Genomic DNA, 11,541 nt, shown 5'->3' on the forward strand with positions numbered 1-11,541 from the left:
AAGATCAGTACGCAAACATACAAGTACAGACGCATTAGGAGATTTATGAAATTTAGTGAAGAATGAAATCAACGTCATCGACACAGTGTGGGCAGCACATCGAGGTATCAAAAGCAGACCCTATACCTTAAGAGGTCATTTGGCATAATAGACTTTTGTAAGTGTCCTTTGAACCTGCTCAAAAATTGGAGCATGTTTATAGAACAATAGTTTTTCTAGTGTTTCATGAATCTACTTCAATTTTTGAGTAGGTTTATGGGATGCTCATGAAGCATTTCTATCGTCAAACAACCTTTAAGGAGATGAGGGGTTGATTAGGAGTTTCGGTCTTTATTTGCGCGGGTGAATCCCCCACACTTACTTGTGGAAAACTGTGTAAAACAAAAACAATAGGACATGGAAAATTTGGTTTGATAGGAAAAGCGAAATGAAAGCAACGGAACAATGACGACCCATGCACCTATATATATATATATATATATATATATATATATATATATATATCCTGGAAATTCTGAAGAGTTAACCCTCCTAAGCGGTATGCTTTTGCTAAGCACTCAAAGCTAAGGAGATGATAGTACAACTTCAATTTCACTCTTTTAGTATTTTCTTTACAGCTGTGAGATGTCACACAAATATTTGAAAAAGTGCAATGATAATGATTCAATATATCAAATCTCCAATTCTGTGATTGAAATAACTTATCAAAAATACTCGTACAGTCAATAACTGGAAATACCTTATGTAATACAAAAGTATCAAACCTTAGAAAAAACTCTATATGGTAATTCATCAACCTACAGCTAAACCAACTTGATCAATGCCCAATAAAAGGCAATAAGGAAATTGACCATTTAGTTATGTGCATTATCTTTTTGAGGTATGAGCTAAGTCACAAGGATACAGATACATATGGGGATGCTGATGCGGACATGACAATTTTAAAATTGTGGACACAAAAGATACAACAAGATATATGTACGTATATACATGTATGCACACAAAATTCTTTAAAATAGTATGTAAAATTCAGCAAGAAATATGAAAAACATCACAAAATTCCACAAAAACCTGAAAAATCAAGACTATTACGTCCAGTTGTATTCAACACGGGCACTACAGCCTTTCAACCATTTTTGCGTTACTTAGGCTATGAGTTTTCAATTGAAAGTTCAGGATTTAAGATGCATTACAAAAGAGGAAGTTTAATCTTCCTTGAAAGAGAATCTATTAGAAATACTAAAATGGCACAACTAACGTTCAGTTGCTTATATGCAATGTTTTAAATGCTGAACATACTCTGAAATGCATTCGTGCCTTGTAAAGTATTGTCCACACCATAAGCTGACTTCTCATTCGGATATATTTCTATCGCCGGTGGTACAACACTTTGCTAGTGACGAGAATCTTTCACTCCCTCCCTTGCGACATCAAGAGAAGAAAGTTGAAAAAGAAAAAGAAGAAGAAGACGCAAGCATTTTGCATGGTCTATGTAGAATCAAAGAATACAAGAAAGTTCACCCCCCCTCATAAAACATGGGGATTAGCTCAAACCAACAAAACTTAAAATTCCATGGAAGCCTTTACAAAAAATTCCGAGAAGCTTAGGAGCAAACACTGCAAGGACCAAACTGACAATTTTGAAAATTTTCATGTACAAAATTTAAAATTTTGAAAACATGAGGCTGCCCTTATGGCGTCCGCCCCCTGATTTCCACCATTGTCCTAGGAAACCATTCATCAAATGCAAATGGATGATTGAAAGAAAAACACAAAAAAAAAAGTAAAAATTTTTGTTAAATGACTAAAATGCTCATCACCTTGTTCTTTTTGTTTTTCGACTATGATTACATAGATCTAAGAGTCACTATTCAATTTTCCCACTCCATATTTTAGAGTTACTCACAACCACTACAACTAACACTTAAAAAGATAGCATTAGGGGCAGAGCCCGTAGGGACTTTGGCCCCATTTCAATTTCTTTTTAAACATTTACATGTAAATTTTAGAAATTGTCTTATATAAAAATTTGAAAAAATAATTATTTTAACTCATGTCAAACTTTAAAAACTTTAATTCAGTCTTTTTCATGAAAAATTTCTAACTTCACCCCTAATAGCATCATAAAAATAAATATTTAAGTATGTCTTAGGAATCATTCATCAACGATGATGTTAATTTTTATTTCAGCTTCGTTCTTCATTTTTTTTTGTTAATTTGAGAAGCCAAAGACAAGAAAATTGGGAAATCCTTCCAGCCTCTTATGTTAACCTCTCGTTTCTAATTACACTTGCAAGATGCATGAGATTTGAGCTGCCAAACTGGATATGAAGTTAAATCAGATCCGACTAATATTCGGATCCACAGGCGCGCTCATACCAAAGGAAATTGGATTGGGTCGTATTTATTTGGATCCGAACCCCTAGAGGACTCAACTAACACGGCTCTCTGGAGTTTTCTAGAACCCTCTTCATGTGGGCGCCGAGTTAAAAATGAGGTGGAGGGAGGCGGGGTCAGCACGCTAGGGTTTCCCCTCGCGCAAGCTTCTGGCTCTCTCTTTTAACGGCCGAAGGGTTTTAGGTAGTTTTAGCTTCTTCTCCCCTGCTTCTTCTTCTTTCACTGTAGTCCAAAGGTCTGCAACTCTTTCCCTAACGAGAGAGAGAGAGAGGGAGACAGAGACAACACCATGGCGATTGGTTCGATCCTTATGTCTCGCCTCGCTCGTTCCTCCAGGGTCGCGGCAACTGGCTTTTCTCAGGTTCGACTCTCTTCATTTCCTTCTTTTGTGCCGTGTCTTCTATCTTCCGTTGTACTCTCTCTCTCCCCATGTCTCTCTCCATGTATGTGAAAAGGCTTATAGTTATTCGTTTTCACAATGACTGAGGCTTGTTTTGAGTTTCTTTAGCTTGTTCAGTCAGTAGCTTTTTTCATCTATGCTGAAAGGGGTCAGGTGGTTCCGTTTGGTAGTGCCCCTCTGTTGCTTGGTGTGCGTTTTCTTTTGACAAACTGAGAGATGCTCGTAAACTGGACGAGTTAAGACTTGAAATTTCTTTTTTGATGGAGGTTTTATGACTTCCAGTATAGTCCTGTTGATGGCTTCTAATTGTGTAACAAAAGCCATCCGTCTTTGTGACGTTGTAACTTTAGATGCTGAATCATTCGAGTTGTTCTATTTGCTAGTTCGTCTTTGTTATTTGGTCTACGGGTTTTCTGTTTTCCAAATTGGGAGATGATTGATTCATGGAAATGATACGTGCTGCTGCTGGTGCATAAGCTGGATGAACTAGACATAAGAAGTTCTCCTTTTAATGGACGGTTTATTTCTGTCTATAGAACCTTCTTATTGATTCTCTCTCTCTTTCTCTCTCTCTCTCTCTCTCTCGTGGTTCACCGGTACAAAAGATGGGTCAGTTGTTTGGAGTCACCAATTCGTCTTCCCAATTTGTATATCCATTGATTCAAAAGATGATCAGAAGTGTAGTGATTCAAAATTGCTTGATGAAAATTCTCATCCGTTCCCAAAATGTTTCATAAGGATTGGTATGAACTGCACATGAAATTGGGGGCATCTGTTGTTTTTTTGCTGTTGTTGTGGGACTGTTTTAGGATACTACATCTTTTTCATAGCAGCAGAAACACGACTGCCCTCACTCTCTCTCTCTCTCCATTTCTTTCTCTCCCCATATCTATGTATATATGTATGTGTATCACACGTTCTCACTTTTGCGCTTACAACAGGCTTCTGGTTATCTCAAAGCAGCACATGGTACAACATTTTTAGGTCAGAGATGGGCTTCTGCCGCAAGAGCTTTCAGGTGCGCAGTGGCTATTTGGTGATGCATCTCTACAAGTATATCTTTTGGTTGGTCATTAACTTTCATCTTTTGTCCTCTCTGCAGCTCCAAAGCTGCTGGCGCAGATGTGATTGGAATTGATCTTGGTACAACTAATTCTTGTGTTTCAGTTATGGAGGGAAAGGTGGGTTTTTGCATATTCTTTCAGTAGAAACTGTTTCCATCTTCTTTGCAATGTTAATTTGTGGTTCTGTTTCTTATTCAGAACGCCAAAGTAATTGAAAACGCTGAGGGTGCAAGAACAACTCCATCTGTTGTTGCATTTACTCAAAAGGGGGAGCTCTTGGTTGGAACTCCTGCAAAACGGCAAGCAGTTACAAACCCTACTAACACTGTATTTGGTACTAAGCGTCTGATTGGAAGGAGGTTTGACGACCCACAAACTCAGAAGGAGATGAAGATGGTTCCCTACAAAATTGTCAAGGCTCCTAATGGAGATGCATGGGTGGAAGTGAATGGACAGCAATATTCTCCAAGCCAGATAGGTGCATTTGTTCTTACAAAAATGAAGGAAACTGCTGAAGCTTATCTTGGAAAGTCAGTCTCAAAGGCTGTAATTACGGTTCCAGCTTATTTCAATGATGCTCAAAGACAGGCCACAAAAGATGCTGGGAGAATTGCAGGACTTGATGTGCTTAGGATCATAAATGAACCTACGGCTGCTGCTCTTTCATATGGACTGAACAACAAGGAAGGATTGATAGCGGTCTTTGATCTTGGTGGTGGAACCTTTGATGTGTCTATCCTTGAGATCTCAAATGGAGTTTTTGAGGTTAGTTCTCTATCTTTTCTTTCCGCTGTGTTATCTGGTCAAGTGTGTTATCTCTGTCCACCTGGCAAAGGCTGAGGGAGTGGACTTGAAACGTTCAAGTTGCAGGTCAGTACTTCAATACTTGAGGGTGCCGATGCTGGCTATCTGATAGCCTTTGGTCAGGGTGGACATGTCCCAAGTTACTTCATATGCTCTTCCTTTCATGCATCAATGGCTTATCAAACGGCAGGTTCCAACATTTAAGATTGACTGATTGTGTTGGGCTTACTCCAAATGAAAAATCCTTTAGTAGAATATTCACAACTTTCTATTTCATAGTCCATATATTTGGTCTTTCTTGTCCCGATTAAGGTAGCTGTTGGGAATCTTTTATTTTACACTGTCAAGCAACTCTACCATCGTTATATAGGACTGTCATTCTTTGTTAAAAGCAAAGGTTGGTGCCTTTGTGAGACCTAGTAACAGGAACTTCAATTTGAGGTGGCTTGACTCTGCGTTTGCAGTTATGCCTGTTACGACAGCTCTGTGATTGTCAAATTCACTAATTTGTGCTTGTTTGACCAAATATCTTCAAGTTTCCAGAAAATCTCTGTTTCACAAGCGAAATGCCTGGACCCTGTGATAGTTCATACGCCCTTTAGTGTTTGGCAGTCATTGTATAATGGCATTCTTAGGACCATGAATGAACACCATGATGTGTGGTGTTATTACCAATGGTCCAATGCAATTCTTTGACGTGACTTGAACTTTAGACGCACATTTACGAAAACGTCGATCACTTCTTCCAAATATTTGCTGGTGCTTGTGATTCCATAAAGTTTATAGTCATGTGATAGAATAAACGGGAATCATGAACAATCGAAGGAGTACATGATGTGAAGGTGCATTAGAGTTACTTCCTTTTTAATTCTGGAAGGTGTTCGGTAAAAAAGTGTATTTTGAACGACTGATTTTGTTGTCCTTTTCTTTTTCCAGGTCAAGGCCACAAATGGTGATACATTCTTGGGTGGTGAGGACTTTGACAATGCTCTGTTGGAGTATCTGGTCAGTGAGTTCAAGAAGGCTGAGTCCATTGACCTGTCCAAGGATAGGTTAGCTTTACAGAGGCTGAGAGAAGCAGCTGAAAAGGCCAAGGTGGAGCTTTCTTCCACAGCCCAGACTGAAATAAACCTCCCGTTCATTACTGCCGATGCTTCTGGTGCTAAGCATCTCAACGTTACTCTAACGCGATCAAAGTTTGAGACGTTGGTGAACCATTTGATAGAAAGAACCAGAAACCCGTGCAAGAATTGCTTGAAGGACGCAGGGATATCCACTAAAGACGTAGATGAGGTTCTCCTTGTCGGAGGCATGACTAGAGTCCCAAAGGTCCAAGAAGTTGTCATAGAGATCTTTGGGAAGACGCCAAGCAAAAGTGTCAATCCTGACGAGGCTGTGGCCATGGGAGCAGCTATACAAGGTGGTATTCTTCGTGGTGATGTGAAGGAACTCCTGCTGCTTGATGTTACGCCATTGTCACTTGGCATAGAAACTCTTGGTGGCATCTTCACTAGGCTGATCAACAGAAACACCACAATCCCCACAAAGAAGAGCCAGGTGTTCTCCACTGCTGCTGACAATCAGACCCAAGTTGGTGTACGGGTTCTGCAAGGTGAGCGTGAGATGGCGTCAGACAACAAACTGTTGGGTGAATTTGAGCTCACTGGAATTCCTCCAGCACCTCGTGGAATGCCACAGATAGAGGTGACGTTTGACATCGATGCAAACGGCATTGTCACAGTTTCAGCCAAGGATAAGGCCACTGGTAAGGAGCAGGCTATCACTATCAGGTCATCCGGAGGTCTCTCAGAGGATGAAATTGAGAAGATGGTGAAAGAAGCAGAGGCACATGCACAGAAGGACCAGGAGAGGAAGAGGTTGATCGATATCAGGAATACCGCCGATACAACCATTTATAGTATTGAGAAAAGCTTGAATGAGTACAAGGAAAAGATTCCTTCTGAGCTTGTCTCGGAGATCCAGGGCGCTGTTTCAGACCTTAGGAAGGCAATGGGAGGCGAAGATGCAGACGAGATAAAGGCTAAACTTGATGCTGCGAACAAGGCGGTTTCGAAGATTGGGCAGCACATGAATCAAGGTGGGGGCGGTGGTTCTGCTACCGGATCTCAGGGAGGAAACCAAACTCCAGAGGCTGAATACACGGAGGCCAAGATGTAGGCATCATCTTTGTTAGAAGAGTGGGATAGTTGCGTGCGTCCGGGTGAGTGTTGGAGGATTGGGTTTTGGCTGGCCAATTTTGCCACTGTTGCTGTTGTAGAAGATCGTTACAGATGATGATTCGTTACCATTTCAGTTCCATTACAGATAAAAGTTTCTGGTCTTTGCTGGTTACTCTCTCTCTCTCTCTCTCTCCACTGTGTTCTGTGGACCGCCTCTATAGAACAACGGCGTTGGACTTCATTGTGCGCTGTGTTGGAGTATTGTTTGGCCGGCACCGTTCTGGTTGTCGGCATGATACGATTGGATTATCTGTTAAATGGTTCTTTTCTTCCCCTTAAATTAACAATTATGTCGTCTGTAACAATGGCATGACAGGTAGCACTTCTGTGTATGCCAAGTGGGATTCGCGTTGGTTGATGTGGTAGAATTATGGGGTCGGGAGTCCGGCCCGCACTGTTCCTGAAGAAGGTTTAGATTTTTGTAATCTTGTTGAGCATGCACTGTTCCTGAAGTAGAAATTAGCCTTTCAAGGCACGTTAAATTTAACCTTCATTTGCATTTTTTTTTTCATAAAACTAGCCTCGCCTGGATTTTTGCATGTCCGATATCTTAGATATTGATATTTGAACACAAATTTGTACAATCTACAAATGGAAGTGCACAAACCGAGGTGCTTAAATTGCGGGTGTAAGTGCATACATTAGTGTTATTCGTCTCAAATGATTAGAAAAATATATTGAAACTTCAGAAAGTATATTCTTGCATGTGCCAGTCTTTATTGCCGAAGTTATTATAGAATTTGATTTGGATTGTTTAAAAAAATAAATATATCTGTTTAAGAAGTCGGATTCGGATTTTAAAAATGCCATCCAATCTAATTTGAATTTGATTAGATTCGGATATTTAGACAAATGCCATCGTTGAGATGTGAATGTAAAAATCAGTTTGGATTTTGAAATTAGATTTCAAGTTTAGATTTAGATGTGACTTTTCTTTGAATCTGAATCTATGTGAAAGTCTAAAAGAAAAGTGGATACCGCATCATCCCTATCTACATATAAGGAGAGAGTGGGAGGTAGTAAATTCAAATAACAAGAATGAAAATATCACCAGATGAGCTTGTAGAAGCACGACTGCAAGAATTCAAAGCTGCTGGTGAAGTAATATGAGAGTTTCCCATGACACTAGAAGTTGTGTTTGCACACCCAAGTTTAATGTCGAGGATCTGGTATTCAATAATCCAAGGAAATGGCTTGAATTTTTCGCAAAAACATAAGAATAGGGTCTGTACACCCAGTGAAGAGGAAGACTACTTCTCTATTCCTTAACCAAATAGTCAGTCCCTCAAACGAAGACATACAAAGCTTTGAAAAAGCCAACGTAACGCAATATAAAATAAAAGAAATCTCGAGCAAACAATAAAGGGACCACATTAAGATGCTTGATGAAGGGGAGGACAAATGATGATGCATGAAATGCATCATATTTTAGCTTAATTATGCATACGTTCAGCCACAATTTAAAGGTAATATCCCATGAATATGATGCCTTTGTAAGAACTTATGGCTCGAATTTGGTGCAAAACAAGGTTAAAAACGGGGAAAATATTGAGTTTTCAGTGTTTTGGAGTGGATTTGCTGTAGAAACAAGATCCAGATCCAAATATAGAAGCTCAGTTGGACCAGACCAGAGATCCGAACCCCAAATCTAAATGCAAATTCCTGATCCAAGGAAGAGATTAAGTTAAAATATTTCAAAAACTATTTTATGCCCAATGGGTTTGACAGTGGCATATCTATGCCCAATGCCATAAAAGGGGGTTCTTCCTTGGCTTTGCTTGCTTCGCCGCGCCACTGAACCCCATAAATCTTGTAGCGAATGCCACCAAAAGTGGGTAGTATCTTGTTTTAGAGCATTTTAAAATATATAGAATCAATTTGAAAAATATTTGCTAAAACCTTCAACTTTTATTGAAATTTTGGATATGAGCAAATGAACAAAAAGGATATGACGCATCTTTAGCTTTTGAATCTTAGCTTAGAGTTTTGTTTAGTTTTAGGAATTCTTGATTCTCTTTGATTCTTTATAATTGGTTCAATGTAACTCTCTCATTCTTTTGGTGTGTTATGTGTTTTTGTTTTTTCACTTTAAGCAAATTTTCTTTACATAATTCTAGTTAGGATGAATTACATTTTCATTATTATTATTTTTTTACACATCAAACACCTAGTTGACGTGGATGAAGATTTTCATCATAAGATGGGTTTCTGAAAAGTCTTTCTCAACTAAAGTAGTTTTTTTTATAGCTATGTTTATCATAGAATAGCGTTAAGAAATTTTTCCTAGAGCAGAAAATTTCGACTCTTTTTTTTTTTAATTTAACCAACTTTGACTAAAGTTTAGGAACTGTAGGACTTGGATAAATTCTGGAGAATCCAACCTGGGATTAGATTAAGATAAAATGGGTTTTGTAAATGGTGGTTATTAACGTTCCTAATATGGGGTAATTAAAACAATAAATTTATTTTTTTTACTTAAATTAATTAGATAAGTTGAAATAGGGGATTGGGACCCCACTCAGTCGTCAAAGTTATTGATGGACAGTCCTCAACAGCACTCATTATTAATTAGAATATTTAACTTTTGACGTTTAAGAAGCCTTTGAAAAGATAACTACCTGAGAAATCAAAATGTTGCAGAGTAAATTGTAGCAGATTAGTCTCAGACATAGGGAACACTGAACATCGACAGAATGAGTGACAAGAAACGTTCGGGTCGTCAAAAAAATTTTGATTTCAGTTTTAGGTCTTTTAAGGGGCAGCGATACGGAAATAACGAAAATAGCTAGTAGGTACCAATGTAAAAACAAACATTTTTTGTGTGTCTGTGTGGGCAACTGCCCACACATAGCCTACACCTGATACCACCATATCTACCAACGGACACACAACAAACTCAGGCAACCTGAATGAGAGTTTGATCAATTCCCAATGCTGATCTTTGGCTTGGAACAATTCCTGTCATGTTCCAACATTTCGTTTCCTGAAACTGTATAGGATTTTTACTTGACAGTGCCTGAAAATTCTCAAGGCAACCATGCCAAATCCGACAAGGCCATCTCTCCACTGGTCTCCTGTCAGCCCCAAGCATCAAAGCATTCCTGCACCTCCAAATCCCCCACACCACACCATGGAAGCAGACCTCTCAGCGTCTCTTTAACCACCCTCGCTTAAACCACAACTAAACCATCTCTTAAGTTCTTCCTTTGAAACTTTACAGCAATAAGCTTCCAAATCTTACATGCCAGCAAGCAATTAAAGAACAGCATATACATCAACGATTTGCCATCTTCCGGCCTCTCTTCTTCTGGCGATCTGGAGTTGGGAGTCTCCCTTCACATGCTAAGAACGCGAACCACACCTCCTTCAAGGATGGACATCTCCCCACCATACCCAAGATCTTCATTCATCTTCCCCTATATCCTTGGATTTGATTCATTGGCAGTCCTCCCATTCAACAATAGCATATCTTTATCACATCCCAACTCGGGCCTCACTCTACCAACTACATGGAGCATCTGGGAATTAGGACTGAGTCAAGGACCTGTTTCATGGTAAGGTTACAGTTTCCGTCCAGCTGAATGAATTTACCCACACTCATAAGGTTAGAGAGAACCCAGCTAGACCAATTTTCCAACCAGAAATTAACCTCCGGTGGGCACCTAGGCCGTGGCCCTACCCCAGATAATTGAAAAAAAAAATTCAGTGCTAGTAGGTCTATATAGATATTTGACCAAGAGATGAGGTGTTTTTCTTTACATTGGCTTCCATCCTTCGTGCATGCTGCACCCAAGAGAGAGGCAAGCCTCTCTCTTGTGCCAATAACCTGTAGGGTTCAGGGAGCTTACATTGAGAACTATTATGGTTTAGAGGATGCACACACTAAGTCGCGACAGCCACCACAAGATCTGAACCTCTTGAGGTGAACAGTCTTGCTGCCCAATACGCTACAACCCATCAAGTACTACTTTTTTTTCACTGCACCGAAGAGAGGCAACTACCTCTCCCTTGTGTCGAATTAACAGAGCTTACGTTGGGACCTGTCATTTGAACCTCACAAGCAACCGGCATAAGAGGAGGACATTTCTTTCTAGTCGGCAGCCTTTTGTCCATCCTCGGGAAGGAGAAAACTTCACCACTCTTCCTCATTGATACCTGCAAACAAAGGTCAACCTAAATACACGCGAGGTAGGCGGCCTAACTAGCCCTTGGTTCAACTGCAAAGACAATAGACTCTCTTGAATCTGAGCAATCGAACTACTTGTTGCCAACAGGTTTGTATGTTATCAATTAGAGGCCTCTAGGATTCCTGGACTACAGTTCAACGACATGATTAAAATGCTATGTTTTTAGGAAGACTTGTAGCCAAAATATGGCAAGCATAGATATCGCAGGTGAAAACAAAATTCCTTTCAATATTTTTTGTCAATCAGTTGAATGGAGAAAATTATGCGCTATGATCTTCTCAGTTATCTCTTCCTCATAATCAACCATGAACCTTTTTTTGTTTTTTTTAGAGTTGAAAGTACTATAGGTTAAGAAAAAGTATAAAAAAAATGCCATTCTAATGGTAACCCAACTCAGATCCTTGTTGGTAATGCACATCGTAATCTGCAGAAGATTGAACTTGCTTAAC

At 39.5% G+C, this 11,541-nt stretch overlaps 1 protein-coding gene across 1 annotated transcript; it reads left to right on the top strand.

Moving 5' to 3' along the window:
- Positions 1-2,490: 2,490 nt before the first annotated feature.
- Positions 2,491-7,392, top strand: LOC116259713 (heat shock 70 kDa protein, mitochondrial-like). The gene is made up of 5 exons (XM_031637627.2): positions 2,491-2,758; positions 3,739-3,815; positions 3,900-3,978; positions 4,060-4,626; positions 5,602-7,392. Exons 1-5 carry the CDS (start codon positions 2,687-2,689, stop codon positions 6,841-6,843), a joined length of 2,037 nt encoding a protein of 678 aa, XP_031493487.1. The 5' UTR covers positions 2,491-2,686; the 3' UTR covers positions 6,844-7,392.
- The last annotated feature ends 4,149 nt before the right edge of the window (positions 7,393-11,541 follow it).

This window comes from Nymphaea colorata, chromosome 1, assembly GCF_008831285.2.
Source record: "Nymphaea colorata isolate Beijing-Zhang1983 chromosome 1, ASM883128v2, whole genome shotgun sequence".
NCBI classification, from domain to species: Eukaryota; Viridiplantae; Streptophyta; class Magnoliopsida; order Nymphaeales; family Nymphaeaceae; genus Nymphaea; species Nymphaea colorata.